Source organism: Impatiens glandulifera, chromosome 7 (assembly GCF_907164915.1).
Source record: "Impatiens glandulifera chromosome 7, dImpGla2.1, whole genome shotgun sequence".
NCBI lineage: Eukaryota > Viridiplantae > Streptophyta > Magnoliopsida > Ericales > Balsaminaceae > Impatiens > Impatiens glandulifera.
In genome coordinates, this window is record NC_061868.1 from 20,583,947 (window position 1) to 20,606,207 (window position 22,261).

Below are 22,261 nucleotides of genomic sequence, written 5' to 3' on the forward strand. Positions count from 1 at the left end.
ATTGCTAATGACCTGGTAGGCACAACACTCGGATGGGTCTCCGAACTTGAGAAGAAGAATGTCGGTCTCGAGGACGAACTCAAGGCGCTTTCCGCACAAGTTGTCGAACTGCTCCAAGCCAAGATGAATGCGGATGCCGCGGCTGTAGAGGTTGATGCCCGAGCGGCTAAGAAGATTCAGGATGCGCTAGACGATGAAGCAAGAAAAGAAAAGGAGGCACCGCGACCATCGCAACTTACCGAGGAGGAAGAGGCCGAGCGAATTCGAAGGGCAGAAGCTAAGTTCCCGAGACTTGCAAAGAAGGCAGCCGCTCAAGCTGCGAAGGATGCTGCGCGGTTAGAAAGAGAAAGTCAGAGGCTGGAAAGCTTTGTGGCCGATAACAAAAAGAAAAAGGCGGTCTCTTCCTCGTCGATACCGGCAAAGCGGAAAAGAGAACCTTCAAAGAAAGCTCAAATAGCCGAACTGCTAAATGAGGTCACTGAGACGGTCATTGACAGCACACCGCAGCAGGTTACTCAAGTCGAAGATGAAGTTGAAGAGCACCTGCAGCTCCGGTCTACAAGACCGCGAGTCTCCGAATCAGCCAGTCGACCACAATCAGCGAAGAAAAAGCAGAACATTTATGACTTCTCGGACTCGGAATAGGGGCTCCCTTTTCTCTTACCTATGCTTGTCTTAATATTTCTATATGTTATTATCTAATTTCGGTTATCCATCGTATATATATAGTTATTTTTGAAACCGGCCATCTTTTGCATCTCTACTTGGTTTTGATAATTTTAAATAAAATAATCAAAAAGGGAGAAATTGATAAGATAAAAGATAAGATTTTCTGGAAACCGAAAATTCTTCTCAAAATTTCTTTTCAAAATTTTTTGAAAAATTCTCCTAAGTCAGTTTCAAAAATCCGGACAAACAAAACAATCGGCCTACGTTTGCAAACTTACATGATTTTGATAATTTTAAATAAAATAATCAAAAAGGGAGAAATTGTTAGATAAAATTAGACCGGTTCACATAAACCTAACTTAAATAAATCTTCCATGCAGGAACAAGGAACCGGACCGGACAAACAAAAGAACCGACTAAAAAAGCTAGCCGGTCAAGTCACTAAACCGACCAGGAACACTTGGAATATAACCAGACAAAGAAAGGATCGGCCAAAACTTAAAACCGGAAACATCAGACAGCCAACCAGCCACAAGGCAAAGGAATAACCGGAAGAAGTCCGATTACATCACTCGTACCGGAAGCCATCCGGTTAAGTTGAATGACCGACCAGTACAAGAAGACAATTCGGGTATCTGTTGAGAATGATACCAAAGGAACAGACTGAACACTTCCATATTCATACAAGTCTGAGGAAAGTCTGCAGGCTGCAGAAAACAGTCCTACAGGATCTTTCCACTTCAAGATAAGTCAGAAAGGAGATCTTCCAAGTACAGACAACTGTCTAACAGACAGTGCCTACATTGAGTAAAAGACAAACCTAGCAGTTTTGTCTTACACACCGGAAGAACAGACCGCCAGGTCTGAGGTTGACCGCCAGGTCTGAAAAGATGACCGCAGGCTCTGAATCACTGAATCACTGAACCTCTGCACCTCTGCTCAGCCAATCAAATTAAAGGTAGTGAAATATGACCGTTGGCATATTTCACCTATAAAAGGGGCAGTTGAAGAAGAGTAAATGTGGGACAAGTGACACAGACAAACAGTGAGACAAGTGAGAAATTCTAATAGCATTTATTCTACAAGTGATAAGACTGTGTTGTTCTAGAAAGTCTAAGTGCTAAAGTAAAAGTGTGTGTTTTACAATTTCGGTGTAAATTGTAAGAGTGTTATCGAGCAGGAAATAAGTCTCGATCGGATTGTACTTGTATTCCTTAGTGAATGTCCTTCTCGCGGTTTCGAGAGGAAGGGGTGACGTAGGAGTTTTATCTTCGAACATCCATAAAATCTGTTTTGTCATTTACTTTCTGTCGGTTCCATTATCTAACCGATCCGTACCACTATAACCTATTTAACTTTATCTAAGCCGAATCACCAGGTCACCGAAACCGACCCACCATTCTCTTTAACCTTCATCATCCGAAACCGGTTCTGCCTATTATACAAGTGTGCTGCTTCAACCTGAAAGCAAACCTCTTCCGCACTTGAACCTAGTTCAAGGGTTTGTGACAGGTTGTGTAGTATTGAAGCCCCAGTGTTAATCTCTAACCGGATTAATCACCACCCTCCGAGTGAGAACCGCTAACCGGTCCAACCCCCGGTCCTCCAGCGGCTACCTAGATCCTAACACATTGGGTCTCCTAACCCTCGGGTCGGCCCTGGTTGCATTGGGCATTCCACATCATGCTTGGTTATGGGATTTACGCCTTAATCCAGTCTTTACGCTTGTTGACTCGAGTTTGGCACGCGTTGATTGATCCGTTGGTCTTGTCGCTGGTCCAACCATCTGACCGTCTGTAGAGCGGTGGTCCAGCAACCATGCGTGCACCTATTTCCGACTACTTTCAGTCAACATTTGTTTTTAATCCCTACTAAACCAATAAACCCAATATTAATACAAGATATATAGCCATTACCTAGTTTATATTATATTGTGTATTTTTTTTTGGGTTTAAAAATAGTCCGGAATAATGAATTTGATCAACACCACACCGTCTCCAAAATAATTATTTATTAAATTCCGTGCAATGATCCCTTATAAGAATTTTTAAAAAATAAATTTATCGGTTCATGATTATTTAAAAAATATAAATTCGCGAATATTAGTTCTTACAAATTTATATTTTTACATTTATACTCATAGCTTTTTGCGAATCATTTTTTTTCCTTATTTTGCATAAATGATATTTAAAAAAAAAAATCACATTAATAAAATTAAAACAATTAAATAAAAAAATATAAACAATTTACAATAATTAAATTCTAATGAAGAAGATCTAATAATCTTAATTTTTTTTATGATGACTCAAAAAATCTATAACGATGAGTGATGAAGTAGAAAAAATCACATAATCCAATAAAGACGTAATGCAAAATTTCATTGACCGAGAGTTGATAAACAATACCGAAAAAAATATGTCAAATGATAACTGACAATCTATATATGTGGTAAAAAAAGTGAGAAATTCATAAAAATAATGGGAGAATATCTTAAGATAATTTCTAACGGAAAGATTAGTTTCAGTGACTCTTTATTTAAATAAAATAAAAAACAAGTTTAAATTTAATAATTTTATCTCATTTGTTGCTAAAAAGAAACAAATATAGACTCAAAAATGAACACCAAGACAATCAATGGTATAAACAACTAAAATTGAGAATATTATTCAAATTATAAAAATTCTGAATGAACGTATCGAACAAAATACAAAATCAACTCAAATTTAAATTGTAAAAAAAAAAAAGCAAGACACTCTTTATACTAAGAGAACTATCAAATTAACCATAAGAAAAATTCAACCTTCTCCTATCAACCAAAACAAAATTTAGTAATTGAAACTTTCATAATAATAATTTTGGATCAATCCTTAATATTCTCCTTGCACTACGTGCCAAAAACAAAATATATTACTCCCATTTTATATATAAAAAAGTAGATACACAATTTACAATAAAATTGTTTTGAATATATTTACTAAAATATTAGCCGACATGAAAGGGAATTGGAACTATATAAATATAGGTGACAATAAATATTAGGGGAAACTTAAGAACGTGACAAGAGTGAGTAAGCAATAATCAAATTGGTCCTTTAGTCCTACTTCCCAACCACCACCTTTCTTTGGGTGCCCCAAACTATTCTTAATCAAAATAAATAAATTATATTTACTTATAAATCCAAAGAAACTTGCATGTGTTTTTTTTTAATTCAACATTATAACATAAACAATTACTTCTTTTTTTAAGTATAAGACTATTTCATTAATTCATATATATATTATAAAGAGTAAATTTATTATAAAATATAAATGACAAGTAAAGAATTATAAATCATGAAAATAGTTTAAAAAAAACATCTTATTTATGATATCAAGTTATTCTCATTAAAAACATTCTAATTTAAACGAAAGTTCGTGATAACTTTTTATAAGAATAAATTATAACCACAAAAAATAAACAATTACTAAAATTTAATAAATTAAGTTGTTGCGAAGAGTCATTAAAATAAAAATACTGTGTAAAAAAATGAGAAAAATAATTTAACAAAAATAAATTGGGCATACAAGACTAACAAGTTTTTTTTTTAAAGACTCTTAGTTTATAGATATAGTGCAATAACTGATAGTAAAATGTATTGAGTCGATAAATCGAACTATTTAAAAGAAGATATACTAGTTCGAAAATGATAATTTCTTAGTAACACCTATGCAAATTCAAGCGAAATGAAATTTAAGCTCCATTGAATTTCTAATCAAAATTGGATCATGAGTAGACAAGTATTGTATTGTGGTATTCAACAAAACCATGATGACTTAAAAGAAGGATTTGTCCAACCCATCTATATTCCTCTTTGCCCATTGGCATAGAGAAGGAGCCAAAATATGGTACACCCATCAGCATTTATTATGTTTTAAATTTTAATAATCCCCCACTTCTAAATCTTACATTACTTATTTAATTATTTTCTTTTTCTTAAAATTAGGTTTAACTGATATTGGCAACTCAATTAATTTCTGAAAGAGACCATTTAACAAAATTACACAATTCAAATCATTTTTACAATGTGTTTAATTAATAGCGAAAACCTACTAACTAAATAGTAAAAACCCATTAAGTAAATAATTGAATTTAAGTTATGACATAATTTGTCATAAGTTATCTAGATAGAAAAAATTAACAAATACAATCAAACTAAACAAACCGAGCAAACTGATGGTCAATCCAAAGCGGACAAATGTTCTAGTCATTCCGAAATTCTTAGTTGAGGCATCTCTTTAACGACAAAACCATCTCCTCTATTTTTGTTTAAGTTGCGTTGTGTATTAATGTCACTCTCTACATGTTGACTATTATAAGTTTGATTGATTTTGTAGTTCAAATTGTGAAAAAGAAAAAATAGATTTGCAATATTTGTATTTTTTAAGTTTATTAGTAGAAGAAGAGAAAAGGTCAAATAGTAAGAGTGAAGATTGAAAGAGGAGGGGGTAGAAGGATAAGATGACAACGATGGCGCATGCGAAAACAGTGAACTTCAATGCTTTTATATATTATTATTAATTAATTAATTAATATTATTTATTACGATTAGTTTTAAATTTATTATGTAGTAAAAAGTCTCATAATAATTTCTATCATAATTAAAAAAATAATTTTCTCTTAGAAAGAGAACGCGTTATAATCTCAACTATAATTTAACTTGATTTGTTTGATGTTTATTGGGGGGTTTACAGGTGTTTTAGAAAGAAAAAAAAGTGTTTTAGAAAGAAAAAAAAATATAAAATTAAAATTTCAATAATAAAAAAAAAATCAAATGAGTTGTAAAAGAAGTTATACCAAAAAATATAATTATTATAAGAATGATAATTATTTAATAAATAATTATTTAATAAATAATTATTTAATAAATAATTATATATACTAAAAAAAAAAAAAAAAAAAGTAAAAAATTGAAAAAGCCAAAGAAGATACCTTGGGTCTCATGCGTTCACACCTGTCTCTCAATCTATTAAAGATACCCTTCTCAATCTCCGTTCACACCTATTTTATTTTATTTATTTATTTTACTTTTATTTTTCTAGATGCTGACCTCAGCAATTACTTTTTTAAACATATAATTGCTATAATTAGTCTCTCATAATTAAATTGTTAAAACGATTATCCTGATAATTATTTTTTTATACATACAAATAATTACCATAATTTGATCCATTTTTCTACCTAATTATTCAAGATGTATAAAAATATTACAACTTTTTCCTCCCTAATAAGGTTTTACAAGAAAAAAGAAAATAAAAAAAATTAGATTAATTCTAACTCAAAATGCAATGATTTAAATAAAGACATTACTTTAAAAGATTATACTAAACCAAATGTGAATTTTTAACTTTAATTTTCTTCTCTTTTATTTTTGTATAATATTTTTTAAGTCTTTTTTTTTTCTTTCTAAATTAGGAGTTAAATTTTAAAATTTGAATAAGAAAACGTCATCAAATTTATATTAAAATCAAATATTTAATATATATATATATATATATATATATATATATATTTATAAGGAATGATGGGTGTTTTTATAAATTTGTTAAATTTGCATTTCACTCATAGAATTAATTACTTATAAATTTTAATTTATTTTTTTAAGTAGATAGTATTTTGAAATGGGTTAAATAAATGAAATTAAAAAAGAAAAAAAAAATATATATATATATATATATATATAATTGATTCCATATGAAAGAAGGGCAAGATCCGAACGAAGGTAAGAGGTTGTTTGGTGATGAGATAGAATTTGTCGTCGGAGTTATCCAAAGCTGTATCCAAACCTATAGAAAAGAAAAAGTAAAGATGATGATATATAATTATGAGATGCCACGTAGGTTAGTCCACGTCGTCACCCATAATCTCTCTCTGCCTTTGAGTAGTTCCCTTCCCTTTATTCCTCTTCTCTTTCCACTCAACAACCAGCTCCCCTCCCTCCTGCTCCTTCCTCTCTCTCTCTCTCTCTCTGCAATATATATATATATATCTATATCTATAATTATATAGCTTCAGTTTCTCTTCTCTCTTCTTCACGTACTTCTTCTTCTTGTTGATCCTAAATTGAAATTGAAAAGACTATATAGCTAGATTTGATATATATGGGTAATTGCTTGATTAGAAGAGAATCAGCGATGTTATGGGCCGGCGAGGATTGGGGATTTCCGTCGGCGTCGGAGGAGGAGGATGAGTTATTCTCTTGTGGTAATGGAGAAATAATGTTAAACTCCGACGAGTCAAGAGAGAAAGAAAAGAAGAAGGTTCATGAATTATTTTCTCATTCTCCGCCGGCGACCAAGACGAAGACGACGGAGGTTAAGATAAGGATTACAAAGAAGCAGTTGGAGGAGTTATTGGGTAAGGTTGACGTGCAGGGGATACCGGTGGAGCAGGTCTTGGAACAGCTGATGAGCGTTAGTGATCGATTTGAGACTAATCAACGCTCCTGGAGACCAGCCCTTCAAAGCATTCCAGAGATCAATTCATTTTAACTACTACCTACCTTATTTTAATCATAATCATAATCATATATATATAAATGATAATTGATAATCATGATGATGAGATAGAAGTTAATTAAGTTAAGTTAGGAGGAGCCTTTGTTGATATGGATTAGAATTCATGTTTTCTTATATATATATATTATGTATATTAATTCATTTGTGTTTCTTTTTTTTATGTAGAGATTTTAGGATTAATTATTAGTATTTACATGAATAACTACGTACTTTCATTTTGCACTTTTCTTTTTATCTTATAATATATCTTATGATGGAATGCGGTAGATGATGATTTGGTTCACCGATATTAATGTTGTTTGCCGTTTTGTTCTAATGTTTATTATTAGCTAAACTCAAGGGAATTGTTGGGTTGAGTTTTAGACGTTTCAATAAACAGTTAGCTGGTCATTCAATTGATCATATATACTAGTTTTACATTTTAAGACCCCTTTTCAGAACAATTTACTTTAACTACCATAACCAAAAATATAATATTATTCCATATCTATCTGCTCTAACACGTCATTTTATTCAAAATATTATTTCTTTTAATTTTATCATCATATATTAATAATTTTAAGTTTTTTTTAACAAATACATAAATAATATAATGATCATCTACTCAAAAAAAATGATCACCCTTCATTATTTTCTCAATAACCTGATTATTTCACAGCTCAATTTAACGAGACCTTATTTGATATAATGATAAAAAAATAAAAACTTTTTATCTTAGTTAAAAAATACAATAATTTTGGAATAATATTTATAATATAATGTTTATATTAAATAAAACTAAAAAAAATATTGAAAAGAAATCACGATTAATTTATTTTGTTGAAAACCTAAGTGAATAAGAAATTAATCAATAATATGAATCTTAATCCAAATTACCCTAGCTAATCAATCAAGTTGGTTTGGTTGAGTTTTTCAATTAAATATTAATTAAAAAAGAATTTGATTATAATAATTCAATATTTATAACCAAATCTATCTCCAACGGGATGGGATGGGTTGATTTATTATATAGTTTACTTTGATTAGTCCATTAATTTAATTAAGATATTTATATATTATTTTGTATAAAAATTTAAATATATAAAACATTTGAATTTAGATTTGATATAGCTTGAAAAGCGCATGCGCATCTAAAAAAAATGAAAACAAACGCGTCCTTGGTATGAATTGTTTTTGTTCACTATGTATAGATGGATCGATCTTACAGAGAGTTACCGCCGCACAGGATTTACGCCATTTTCTCCTACTGATATCTGATATCGACTTCTTCTTCTTCGCTCTGCTCGCCGGTGCGATCGTCAGTTCGTCGCCGGAGTTGGACTCTAACAATATATTATTTCTTCATCACTTTACTCCTCTTCCTCAACACGGTAATCTAGGGTTTTTATATTAAACTCTAGGGTTTTTATCTCATAAACCCATCTGAAAAGCCAATGCATGCGTCTATCGATGCTTATCTTTGTTGTTTTACTGCATTTCATTGTTATCGCTCTGGATTGATTGATCTTTTTGATTGTTTCAAATCGTATATTCTCTTTGGTTTTAAATCTAGACTGATGTTTGCGTAGTAGTAGTAGTAGTATTGAGTTGGTTTGCAAGTTTTTCTTGTTCATAATATGACTGATGAATTTTATTTGATTGATCTGAACTCAAGGCATGATTGCTCCTCATATATAGGTCATACATAGTATGACTTATAACCGTTTGCTGTACTTTTAAAAGATAGATAGATGACTGTATTTGGAATTGGACAGATTTTCTGTAGGAGTAAACAGTGAAAGATGAACTATCTATCTATCAATCAGATCTAAGACTTATTTTACCACAAATGTTCAATTATCCGTATTCTAAAATATGTTTAAATGGTTTGAGTTGTCAAGAAACATCCTAGTTGTTGTACATCCGACCTTTCCAAATATTGTGATCTGATAATATTCTGTCCCAGTTGAGGTTTGCATCTCTTAAACAAGTACCCATTCTTTCAAAATATGCTATTCTTCTCTTGTAAAGTAAATTAGATCAAAATGTTGTTTAATCTTAGATGAACTTTGTCAAGTCTTTGATGAATCATATCTAACTAATATCTGTGTTTCCATCTAGAGATGAGTTTTATTCCTCCTATGAGAACTGGTAAGGAGAAAATTGACTCAAATTTTGTGTTACCACTAATATATAAGCAATAATATGATATGATTCAAATGCATAAAATTGGAGAATTGGGGATAAGAACTGGAGAGAATTAGGGAGGGATGAGAGGGTGTAGAGCACCTTCTATTGAATAATATCAAACCATATAAATTCATGCATAAGTCCTATACATGTGTACTATAATTTGTTTCTACGCATCATTAATCAATACCAACTGTATCCCTAACTAACTTGTGTATTCTTTTATCTCTTAAGGACTACTTATGTTTTCAAGAATTATTCCAGCCTTTAGCCATTAGATCTCTTATATCTCAACCCTCTAATAAGTCTAACTCTAACACTTGTTACATAATTTGGATCAACCCTCTATTAAGTCTAACTCTAACACTTGTTACATAATTTCGATATGGGTTTATGATGCACAATTCTTATGCTACACTGTGAATTTAGTTCTCAGAAAGATGTAACTAGCGCCATTTGGAAACTGTTATAATTATTGTCTCTGTATTCGGATCTGAATCCAAATGGGAGGAAACAAAGAATAAATTTCTAAATATGTCTAGGGCTAAGTTTAGATTCCAAACCTAATCTCATCCAAATACGTTTTTGGATTCATAATTTTTGTATCTAGGTGAATTCAAATGGGGCTATTGTTAGGCCTTGTGTGATGAAGGGTTTGTTATTTGAATTTTTAATCTCGTATAACCCACTATTCCATCGTTAATCACATAATTCAACAACCAAAATACCTCTATTTCCTTCTAAGAATAATAATTTTTCATTTTATATAAACCCCTTATCTCGATCATGTCATCCACTATACCCATAATGTCTTCTTAACCATATAACTCAATTTTCAATAACCTTATTATCCAAATAACCAAAAAAAAAATAAGACCTATATAAACTCCTTATCTCAATCATGTCATCCACTAAAATATCAAAATTACCCTTAAATACAAATGATATTTTCGTCATTTAACCTTAATAATCCACACATTTTGAACTCTATAGGTAGTGTTGTTCATGCTGGTTCTCAGATAACAATGGAAACACATGCACTACTTTATAACTGACAAGATTGAAAATCAAACATAACTATTTTTAGTGATTCGATCAACTCGGTCTCCTTCTTGCATAATATATACACCATATCAAATCTCTTGGGAGGTCAAGAACTTCTTTAATTCATTGAAATTATGTTGAACCTTTCTTTTTCAAGAAAATGGAGCAAGAAAACGGGGGAAATACATTAACTCCTCCTCCTCCTCCAGAAGTATCATCATCAGTGAAGCGTAAACGAGGCAGGCCCCGTAAAGAGCAGAGCGAAAAGCGCGCGAAGAAATCCCGAACAGCGGAACCGGCAGCTGTATCCAACAACGACGGAGTTGGCCAAGAAGTTACAGGGGTAGTGAATGCAGTATTCGACGCCGGTTATCTAATAACCGTGAGGATCGGAAACGCGGGCACTGCCTATAGCGGCGTGGTTTTCAAGCCGGGCAACTACATTCCTATCTCGCCGGAAATCGACTTGGCTCCCAATGTACAAATGATTAGAAGGAACGAAATCCTAACTGAAAGGAATCATCGCGGAAGAAGACCCAAACAAAGGTACGGTGACGAGGATGACGAGGAGTCGGTTCCTGTCACGGTTCGCGATTATAGAGGAGAATTGAGAAACGGTGAGAGGCAGTTTGGAGGTGAAGCGAAGGAAGCATATAATAATGATGATAATGTTGTTGTAGCTGGTGGGGGGAAATCTGAAGAAACTGAGGATGAGGAGGACGAGGAGGATGATGATAATAGCGATACCGTATCGGCTGAACCTCTTCAAATAGTTCATTCGGATTCGATATCATCTAGGAGTAGCAATATGGGCAGAATGTGTGAGCTTTTGCAGGTGCTAATGTTTAGTTTATTTTTTGTTGATTTTATTAAAGAAGAGTATTTTCTTTTAAAAGGAGATAATTTTCAAATAATCCATCAGGTATTGCAGAGGGAGAATGAGGAAGGAGATGGTGATGATGAGAAGAAGAAAAAGAAGTAGAAAGAAACATCATGTGTTTGTGTTTGTGTGTGTTTAAGTAAATACACAACTCACAGGTATGATGAATGAAGAAGGAAAGAGACCACCCCCCTTTGTTGATTGATCAAACTGCTACTCTTTCAAAACTTGTGCTAACTTAAGTAGTCCTTTTTTATTTCACTTAAACCTATCTATCCTTGTTCATTTTATTTCTTTCTAAATTTAAGATTGAAGCTATTCTTAAATAGTATGTGTGTGTGTGTGTTTTATTTGGTTAGAGAATTTGCCTTGCCCCTTCTTGTCTTCATTAATTCAAAAGAAAGTGGTTTCATAGAATTGCTTTGTTGGTTGGTTATTAACAAGTTGTAATTAATATTGAGATATTTTAATCAATTCAATCAAAATTCAGAGTTTAATTAATTTATTTTAAAATTATATTAATTATAATGTAAGCTATTAAAATAATAATAAGTAGATAACATGATTTATTTTAACTTCATTATATTATTTAAATATTTTTTCAATTTATAGATAAATAATTTCTTTCCTTTTTTTTTATAAAATTTTAATAATTTAAGATACTTTACATGACATTTATAAATAAACTTAATTACCAAATTTAGAAATTTGACAGTTAAAATCGACCCTACTTAAATCGAACTCATTCTTAATTTGATTTAAAAATCATATACTTGAAGAACAACTTCAATTTTTTAATTGACTTTATTTGATTTTAAAAGGCACTTTTATGTTCAGTTCAGACCAAAAAAAAAAAAAAATATCAAATAAAGCCACAATAATGATTTTCACTGGTTTTTGTTCTACTAATTAAAAATATAAAAAAATCTTTTGAAAATGTGAAAACACCAAATTAGTGGATCCTAAGCAACTTTTCACCAAAGAAAGCAAATATTTAATATGAACATGTTAATTGACCAAATAAGAAAAGTGAACATAATTGAATGATTTATAAAAGATTATATAAAATAAATTCTTCAGCTATAATATATATATAAAAAAAAGTAAAATAGATTAAATTTTATAGAATGAATAACATCACCACCTTTCCATAAAAAGGACCAACCACACAATACTAACAATGTCTTTCTCTCTTTCTTTTTTGTCATGTAACTTCCTTTTTCTTTTCATTTTTCATACTGTGCAAAAATAACCAACCAAAAGAATAAAATAAAATAAAATAAAATGAAATAGACACTTGGCCAATACAAAAACTTGGGGGTGGTTAAACAACAATAAAACTTTCAAAATTTTATCAAAACCATATATTATAAGGAAGAAGAAGAAGATGATTGAAATATTTACTGAAGCTTGGTTCCAAAGATACCATTTGATCCTGGAATAATGGAATGAAAAACCTGGAAAGGAGGAAGAGAAGGAGGCGGCTGCTGTTGAAGAAGAAGGGGGTTGTGATTTGGTACCCCAAACTGTGGCTGCCCTCCGGTCATAAGTGGAGGCGGTTGAGCTGTCACGCATATAGGATATGTTTGGGCTGCCACATTATTCAAAATCAGCTAGATTATCATAAATGAACAAACAAATTATGTTGATTCAGATGAGATCTAAATTACCTTGGTGCTTAGGAAGATGGACTGGATGGGGCGGCATTACTTGATTCATATCCTTCAGGTGTGTAAACATATAAACAATATTGTTATTTTACAATAAACAAATAAATAAATATGAGAATTTTATGGAGGAGTGTTAAAAACAACATGAATGATTCAATGTATGGATTGTTGGTCATCATCTTTCTTCTAGTGTTCTTACAAGGGTGTAGACTGTTTGATTGATTTTGTCGGTTAAAAATAAACATCCTTAAGAACAATTTGAATCAAATTATAATTACATATCTGAATGTTGTAAATGCATATAACATTTGTCCAAAAAACTGAACTATTATATAGTCAGTCAGTTTAATAAAATGTTTATGTACCAATACTTGAACTTATTTATTTATGTCTAAAAACATACATATTATCTGGTGGGTCAGTTTAATAACCGAACCAGAAGCTCAGTTTCAACAAATAGAGAACCAGCCAGTAGTTGATAAGTTTCCCAAACACTTATCCCAATGGGTTACCTTTTTTTTTTATGTTTGTTGTTCTTGGGGAGCTTTTTTCAATATTTCTTTGGGTATCGTATTGATATAAATTTGTTGGTTGTTTGTGAACTAGATATGTCATAACTTACTTGAACTGATATGGTTTTTTCATAATACATGTGACCTTCACGGTTCCTTGGATGTAAGGAAAAGAGTCTCACATTTTAAAAATAAAATAAAATAAATCCTCTATCCTGATCATCCAAATCTTTAAAAATCAAGGTACTACTACCCTAATATATATTAGCTTGGTTCAAATAAAGACACCAGAAATGCAGCAAACCAGTGAATATAATAAAAGGGGTGAGAATATTCTATCTTACATGAGAAGTTGGCTGCATATATACAAGCTGCCCTCCCAATCGTCCAACCATAACCTGAGAGAACATGAAAGATTAATTGCTTTTAAAGACAAATCTGCACTAGGTATCTCTCAAGAGAAACTTACATTTTGGTAATTTGGATGAGAATAGGTGGTAGTAGTAGTAGTAATAGGCAATCCTTGAAATGTTTGGTATTGACCCGCATATCTAACTGGCACCGCCCTGCTTCCTGCTTGTCCTGCGATCTATAACGAGGAAAGATTAAAGAAATTAAACTGAGTAAATAAATCTATTCTCCCCACTTCTATAATGTGACAATAATAATAATAATATATGATTTTTTACACCACAACAAGGAAATATGATTAAACGCAATCATAAAGATTTTGAGTGACTTCATTTGGAAACATCATTTCTACCAAATTTCTCAACCGTGTGTGGATTCATGATCACATATAAAAACGGGATGTATATGAAATTAGTATGGCACAAATTCAAAAATCCATCCACAGTTTCTCTGCCAGATCCGAATCTAGATCCAAAAACAAAAGTTTTTCAAATAGGGGCAATGATGTTTACTTGGTGACCACATACATATAATATGTAAAGATTAGACATTGCCAAATAAACAAATCAATTCGCTCTAGGGATATTTTTTTAAATCAGGGTTTATTCCCCAGAAAAAAGCTACATGAACCCCACAACAATGGCTCACTTCAATCATAGCGTTCTTAAAGGAATCGATGAGACATTCGGTCTCTTAGACAAGACTATGGTCACTTTAATTACTTTGTAGAATAATATACTAGAATTTTCAAGACATTTATCACTATAACATGAGTGGGGTTTTATTGAATAATATACTAACAGAAAATGTTCTCAATTTTCAAGGCACTTGCTGAAAACCAAAATGTAGTCTAATAAACATTGGTTATTCATGGTTAACATAAACTACTACTACTACAACAAACATGCCTAAAAAATGCAGTATATGTTTATTAAAAGTAAAGAAACTGTGTAAGTAGGTTTACCATCTGAGAAAATTGAGTATCAACAATTCTGTTCCCTGGGATCAAGTTACCACTTGGAATGACCTTGACGGGTAGAGAAGAGTGGGGATTAAATGAGTTGAATTCAATTTCTGGTTTTGCTGCAACAACTTGTATCAAAGGAAAGTTGTCTGGCATGTAAGCGATATTTGTTGTTGCTGCTACTGCAGGAGGAGGTGCTACTGATCTTCGGTTTGAGAAAGATGGACAGAATACCTTTGCCCCGGGGTTAAGTTTAAATTCCTAGAGCCAAATAAAAGTTAGTTCGTAAATAAACATCAATGAGAGGAATGAAAACAAACACATCTCAACTTTTGTTCATTCAATATAAGCAAGAATACAGTAATGTACAGTTGCAGCCTACTAAAATCTAGGAAACTATGTAATTGAAGAATCACACCACGTAGAAATGATGACAACTAATTACAACGCCAAAATTCCATTACAGAAAAACTGAAAACAAAGAGGATAAAACACCTCCCTAATACCAAGCTACTGATGATGGCGTCCACATGTGAGCAGAACTGTCAATGACATCCTCATATTAGATTAATATTTTTCTTTTCAGACCAAGGTTTCTTTCTTTGGAGTAGGCTCGTATACCATGACCCCTACTTCGATCAACATGTTCTTTGTGGGAATCGAACATTAGAACTTAGATCGAGATGTTTAAGTCGTACAGCTATCCTAGGTGGGTTACATTGAAATTTAATTGAGAGAATATTTAGTTGGGATTGATATCATGTAAATATGAGAATAGATGTGATTGTACCAATTATCACCATTTCATAGATAAGGAAATGTGTAATTGAGCATACTTGGAAACTTATATTTTTCACAAGGTGTTACAATCACGATCCCATTGGAAATCTTCAAAATTAAAATCGAAAGTGATTTGTTTTCGTTTGTATAAGATAGTTTTTTTTGGATCATGATCCAAATTATTTTTTTATATTGATCCAATTTATAGTGTGATTTTTGGTAGATGAATTATTTTCTCGATCATGATTAAGATTATTGTGTGATTTTTGGCTTCATTTGTATATATAATACCTTTTTGAAATGTAGATTTTATGATGACCGCAGCATAAAATATATGATAGCATATAGGTTCAATACCGCAACAACTCACTGTCATGACCTTCCAATTCAAAATGGTTCTTTAAATAAGAATTAAATATAAGACCTTGGGGAATTAAACCCCTTAGTTCAAGTTTCTTGTCATTGAGTTACCCATAGCGGGTTGGTTGTGTAAAGGATTATCAATTCAATATATAAGAAAAATTCCTTCAATGTATGTGATGCTTGGGTGAGTCACTACACCAAACATGTCCTTCAATTCAACTTAACCCAATATTCTTTTATTATTAATAAGTAATAACCAATCAAGTATGTACTTTACCTTAGTATTTAAACTTGATATTTTCTGAGGGGCACATGTGCTGGAAGTTGTAGACGAAGTAACAGAATATCCTGGGTTACCCTCCAAAGAAGTATTTAAACATGAAGTGTCTAGTGGAGTAGGCCTCTCTTGAAATTTTGTATCCATTTTGATAGTGGATGAAGCAATGCCATTTGAGGATGCTATATTTTGTACCAGCTCAGATGGAGTTACTTGACATTCCTTAACAACATTTGACTGGGTAAAGCAATCATCTACAGCATACATAATGAAAAAAAAGTTAATATAATTGGTAAAGCAATGTAATGATAGGCATTTAGTCATTACACTAAATAATTGAACTTCAATCCACCTTGCCTGTACAATCTTCCCTAACTGTTTCACGTGGTGCTGATATGCTAATGATATACACATCAACTGAAATAGTACTTTAACACATACGTGCATAGATAAAGTCCCCTCAAGAATCTGATTACTCAAACTTGTGAAATTATTTTTGTTTCTGTTTCTAGATCCGTATTCAGGTATAACAAGTGTTTCCAAATGGTGTATGGGGTTAGCTATAACATGTTTGAGTGAGCATGAAATAGCTAGCAATCTTAACTCTTTTGATCACATTTTACAAAATAGTTTAAAATACTTTTGCACATAAGTTTTGTGCCTCACTTATAGGCAATATAAAAGACAATAACAGAACTCACGGCTTGAATATGAGCTTTGTAATCCAGATGCCTGCAAAAAAAAGAGCAAAGATAATTAGGCAGCTAAAAAGAATCATTATGTAGTACTAATTCAACAATGTTAACTAAAAAGAAGAAATGATAATGTCAACTGAACATACATCTTCCTTTGCAGAAAGGATGCCCTCATCACCCACCTCATTTTCCTGTGATATGATATCTTTAACCTGTCTGCCAGAAAGAATAAAAAAGAAGTATGACAAAGTGACAACATTTAAACAAAAAAAGCTAAAGTTGTAAAACAAGAAATAAATTTTCACATTTTGCACAATTATTTACATGCCCAAAGGTTTTAAGTGCCAGGAATGAGATCATAACATTTAGGGATCACCATAACCTTACTGATAATGTGAGATTGTTTTGTATGATTAAGCAGTCACCAAACAAGGAATGAATGATAATCTGTGCAAGTTGATGAGTAAAAAAATATCACTTAACATGTGAATAAAATTATTGATTGAATTATACACCGATTTGTAGCAATGAAGAAATTTAGGAAGATGATGAAGAAAAAGAGAAATTTAGGTGAGAAAAGCAAGAATTTATTGCGATATAAAATCGTAAATGAGAGACCTGGGGATGAGAGGGTGTAGACTAACTTTCCATTCAATATCACTTCATGCATAAGTCCTATACAAGTATACTATCATATATTATTTTAACACATCATTAATCAAGAATACCAATTGTATCCCTAACTAACTTGTGTACTCTATTTAACTCATAACCAATACTCCAGGGACTACTTCACATAATAAGTCTTCTAAACCATTAGATCTCTTCTATCTCAATATGCCTTACACAGATTACAGAATCTTGGGAGAGAATTCAGATATTTCATTTCACAAATTCGATACAACATAAGACATCTATTTTTACTTGTGAGATCTCTCTCTTCTCTGGGTTAACATGAATTGTAATAACTATTGGGCCTTTACAGTTACTGGGATTTGTTTGATTTTTTTATTAACAATGGCTATCATAAGCAATCTGGCCCATTCTATCCTCAGATGATAGCCCTTCCTTTCCCTTCGGTTCTTCTCTCCCACGTGCCTTAACACAATTTTTTATGAACAAAATTATATATATGTGTGAGTGTACTAATGAAGATGATTGTCATAATTATGAGCAAGAAAATAGATAATTATCATAACAAAATAATCTAACAGCCCAATGTTACAATGACAAGTGATTTGCCAAATGAACTCATAAAACAAGACAAGTTATATGAGAAACATTTAGTAGAACAAGGAAAGAAACTACTACCAACATTCAGCAGAGGCAAAAAGATCAAGATGAGAAGATTTTGCTACTATAAACAAAATAACGGTATTGAAAATTTGGAAAGTGGTTGCCAATAGCTGTATAAAGAATAACCAATTTTGGACTACATACCTCACATTATGCAGAGGATTAGAAGCTTCCTCGTCCTGTATAAGGGACATGTAACTTAAGCACAAGTTCAAGATTATTGTGCCTATTTACAACCATAAGTACGTGCAAGCATAGTAATGTGTAATACAAATTGGTCAAAATAAAAAACATAAGGAATGAGCATTGAAAAAATAATTAACCCCTCAAAAATAACCATCATGCTTAAGTTTTGTTCCTCTACTTGATTTTACATTTTATAGATCATGGGAAAAGGTATATGCTCATATCAAAGATGAATAACCATAAGAGGTGCTTGAATGCAAGATCTTGTTTATTTCCAGATGGGGTACCCTGACTAGAATCAGTAACCAATAAAGCAAAAATGAAACAAAATCTTATGACCTTTACAATGTGCATCTTGCAAAATGTTCAATTCTAGATAAAAAGATATCATCAGAACTAGTTTAACCCTAGAAATCCTCTAGTATGAAGTTAATTTACACATGTACATTAAAAAGAGTTGTGCATTTGCTGTAGATAACACGAGAGATCAACAACCCCATAAAGTTGGAGATTGTTAAGTAATTCTTGTCAAGGTTGAAACAGAAACTCCTAACATGTATTCCGATAAGGAATGTATACTATTCACGGTATATCAGAATCACATGCCACATATTGTGGACTGAAGTTTGTTTGATGATAAAGAAATTTATGGAAATATGCTCAATTCTCAAATATGGATATATCACAAGCATTGAAAAAGACGTGATTGTAATATAGGATTTTATTTGATGGCCTTAAATCTCTCCTATTCCATATATGTAGAGGAGACATGTATATATGTGTGCATATCGTGTAAAGAAGAAACATAATACAAAAGACATTTCCTTCAATCTTTTTTTCTCTTGGCAGATTAATATTCTACAAAATTGTAATTACCTTCCCAAAATGCACGGTTCTTAGTTCACCATTCTCAACATTCGAGCAATTCCTCACATTTATTACTTCAGGCATAAGACCACTTCTAACCCCAGTTTCAGCTTGAATCCTGGTTGGGTAACAAACAAAAAAGGTAACAAGAATAAGAGTGTGATCGTATGCAATTCAAAGATAAATATACTACAGAAATGGGGAGTTGTGGCATGGTAAAAACAATTAAAAAAACATGGAAGTTAAAGAAAAATTATGAATGTAGTTGTTATGGTGATGAGATGAGAGAAAGAATCACTGTAATTTAACATCACTTTTCTTGTTTAACAGATCCATAATGTAATATCACTTTTCTTGTCTCTAAAGAACTCCGGTGACTAAAATTTCCAAGCATATGTGAACAAATGCTACCATCACTGCACCCAAAGTCAATACCAACACTGGCATCAACTTTGACGCTGATATAATTTTGACACTTATTAGCTTCAGGCTTCAGTTTATGATAACCATAAATAATTAATCCAGTACATCGATCAATCTTCTTTCTATGATGGACGAATGCAATATTTGCCAATAAAGGTGAGAACATTTTTCATAACAAGAATATTATATCCAATTCAACTCCATGATTATTGTTTCCCATCATAGATTTGTTGTTCACAATAAACATGTTATGCCTCAAGTATCAAGGTGTCTTGTGTGAATATGCACTAGGTTTAGCATCGCAAAAATACATGATTGTACGGGTAATGCCCCAAACACATGGATCCATGGCACGTGTGTATGTGTTACGCTCTGAACCTGTAAGTCTGCGACGTGTGTGAGGATATATACAACAAATGTCTTAGGCAAAGCAACTGGGCCACCACAACCCAATCCCTAGAAGGTAACTATAGCCCAATAACCCCATATAAGGAGTTCATATTTCTTGTGACTAAGAATGACAAAGAACAAGTGAAAACACAACTAACTAATATTAACACCCGTCATAAATGAAGAAAAAACAATAAACTGTGATGGAAGTCTCAGTCTCATAATGACATCCAGAACCAAATTTGGTACATATCATGTTTTAAAATCTCATGATAAATGAATCTGCTATGTTTCTTTGCCAAGATCATGAATGCAACTAAAACCTTCTTGTGGATAACAAGATTTTACAACAAAAAAGCAGTCTTCCCAAGATACATGAATGCAACAATGTTGGGAATATTTTTACATTTATTTTAGAAAAAAATATATTCTTCCTATTCCACTCCATGATTTATTATCCCTCATGTTGATTTGTTGTTTGCAAGGAACATGTTACACATCAATTACTACAGTGTCTTATGTGAATGTCCATGGGCTTAGTTAGCACTATAATAAATACATGCCTCTGTGACTAAGCATGAGAGTGAAAAAAAAGGAGCAAACTAGCAAATATAAAACCCAAAATAAAAGGGTCAAAGAGCAAAATTGTGATATGTATATATCATGTTTTAACATCTCACACTAAATTTCAATATCTCATGTTTAATTGTGCTACATATGTTTTTTTTACTATGTTTCAGTATTTGTTTTTCTTAATCTGCTGTCAAGAACATATCAGACACAGACACAATAAAGAATTTAAGTTCTGGGAGCATACGGTGTCTGAGTAGTCTCGAGGTTCTCCACATTGTCCTTGATAAATACTTTTATCTTTCTATTACAGCTTTCAGGTTGTGGTTGATTAATAGCACCAATGATATCCGCTTTACTAATCCCATAATCATTGCTAGTCAGGTTCATAATTTCCTGATGACAAGCCAAATTAAGAAAATCATTCAAGAAATAATCACTTGAATTCAAATTTTCTAGTTATGAATAGAATGATGACATACATACCTTAGCAACAACTTGCACAAGATCATCTGATGAAATGACAAGTGTCTCTATCAGACCTTCTTTTTCAACATTAGTGTCACATTTTCCCTTCTTAATCCTCCTTGATTGTTTCAGCACAACACCTAAATCAAAACAAAGTGTATCATAGTCACTCAACTCCTCGGTATCTCAATAACTATAGAGAATGAGATGAGAAGCGTAATTTTCTAAAATTTTGCTGATAAAAAGAGAGCACATGAAAACTAGACAGGTATACATACATACAAGTCATATCTATACCAAACTCGATAGACAAGTTGCACGCACTAACACAGAAACTAATCGAGATCGTAGGAAAAAACAGATCTAATGGAGGCAATTGAAAAACAAAATTGAATGTGATCCGTCAGAATTGGGATTGAAGTAAGGATGTATTACCATAGCCATTGTCAACGGAAGCAGTGTGGAATATTCCAGAATAGATTGAACCGTCCTTAACGTGTACATCGACGGGGAATCCAATGATGCTCATGGTAGTAAAGAGGAGGATATCACTCAAGGAGGCGGAGGCGGCAGTATCTTCAGCGGAGAACTCTCTGCTTCGGCAAGCCATCCTTTTTCCTTGTCGTCGTTCGATACAGATACAGATACAGCCTTCTCTTCTCTGTATATCTCTCTAAGTAGTCGTAGTGTAGATTTGAGATCACGGGAGAGATCTGAGCTAAAGCGGTTCCCTTTCTAGAGATAGAAGGAAGGAAGGAAAGAAATCTTAACGAGGGAAATGGAGGCTGGGCTTATACACCATGGAGGCTTTTTAAACTGAAATCATTTTACTTCTATTTAACCAAATTAAATAAATTAATTGCCTCTTTCAGACCTACTTTTTATTGTCACCCCCAACACCTTTTTTTTTATTTATTTTTTATTTCGCTAATGAGGAAACTTCCTTTATTTTCATGTATAAAGATTAAAATATATTTTTTTATTCATTTTAATAGTTAATAGGATTAGTTAAATAAAATTTTAATATTTTTTTTCAATTCTTTTTAATATATTTATAATAAACTTTTTTATTA

The 22,261-nt window shown here is 32.1% G+C and overlaps 3 protein-coding genes across 4 annotated transcripts; 2 read left to right on the forward strand and 1 right to left on the reverse strand.

Annotated features, from left to right (window-relative positions):
* The first annotated feature begins 6,731 nt into the window (after positions 1–6,731).
* On the forward strand, positions 6,732–7,372 carry LOC124910633. The gene has a single exon (XM_047451304.1). The coding sequence runs from the start codon at positions 6,807–6,809 to the stop codon at positions 7,194–7,196; it is 390 nt and encodes a 129-aa protein (XP_047307260.1). The 5' UTR covers positions 6,732–6,806; the 3' UTR covers positions 7,197–7,372.
* A 1,021-nt stretch (positions 7,373–8,393) lies between these two features.
* Positions 8,394–11,733, forward strand: LOC124946135. 2 transcript variants are annotated; one of them, XM_047486701.1, is made up of 3 exons: positions 8,394–8,593; positions 10,594–11,271; positions 11,368–11,733. In XM_047486701.1, the coding sequence occupies exons 2-3, from the start codon at positions 10,597–10,599 to the stop codon at positions 11,416–11,418; spliced, it is 726 nt and encodes a 241-aa protein (XP_047342657.1). In that variant the 5' UTR covers positions 8,394–8,593; positions 10,594–10,596; the 3' UTR covers positions 11,419–11,733. The 2 variants fall into 2 exon arrangements, with proteins under 2 accessions (XP_047342657.1, XP_047342656.1); XM_047486700.1 differs by having other exon boundaries at positions 8,398–8,593; positions 11,359–11,733.
* Positions 11,734–12,407: 674 nt separating this feature from the next.
* LOC124910697 (polyadenylate-binding protein-interacting protein 4-like) lies at positions 12,408–21,975 on the reverse strand. The gene is made up of 13 exons (XM_047451375.1): positions 21,624–21,975; positions 21,207–21,328; positions 20,968–21,116; positions 19,347–19,455; positions 18,429–18,463; positions 17,135–17,204; positions 16,995–17,025; positions 16,294–16,547; positions 14,874–15,134; positions 13,968–14,087; positions 13,843–13,896; positions 12,987–13,038; positions 12,408–12,907 (listed from the first exon to the last, which is right to left on the reverse strand). Exons 1-13 carry the CDS (start codon positions 21,796–21,798, stop codon positions 12,717–12,719), a joined length of 1,623 nt encoding a protein of 540 aa, XP_047307331.1. The 5' UTR covers positions 21,799–21,975; the 3' UTR covers positions 12,408–12,716.
* Between the last annotated feature and the right edge of the window lie 286 nt (positions 21,976–22,261).

Coding starts and splice junctions, on each gene's coding strand:
- LOC124910633 (XM_047451304.1), top strand. CDS start 6,807: ATGGGTAATTGCTTGATTAGAAGAGAATCAGCGATGTTATGGGCCGGC.
- LOC124946135 (XM_047486700.1), top strand. CDS start 10,597: ATGGAGCAAGAAAACGGGGGAAATACATTAACTCCTCCTCCTCCTCCA. Junction 11,272..11,358: donor GAATGTGTGAGCTTTTGCAG/GTGCTAATGTTT, acceptor ATAATCCATCAG/GTATTGCAGAGGGAGAATGA.
- LOC124910697 (XM_047451375.1), bottom strand. CDS start 21,798: ATGGCTTGCCGAAGCAGAGAGTTCTCCGCTGAAGATACTGCCGCCTCC. Junction 13,039..13,842: donor ATATGCAGCCAACTTCTCAT/GTAAGATAGAAT, acceptor ACACACCTGAAG/GATATGAATCAAGTAATGCC. Junction 12,908..12,986: donor CCATCTTCCTAAGCACCAAG/GTAATTTAGATC, acceptor ATAATGTGGCAG/CCCAAACATATCCTATATGC.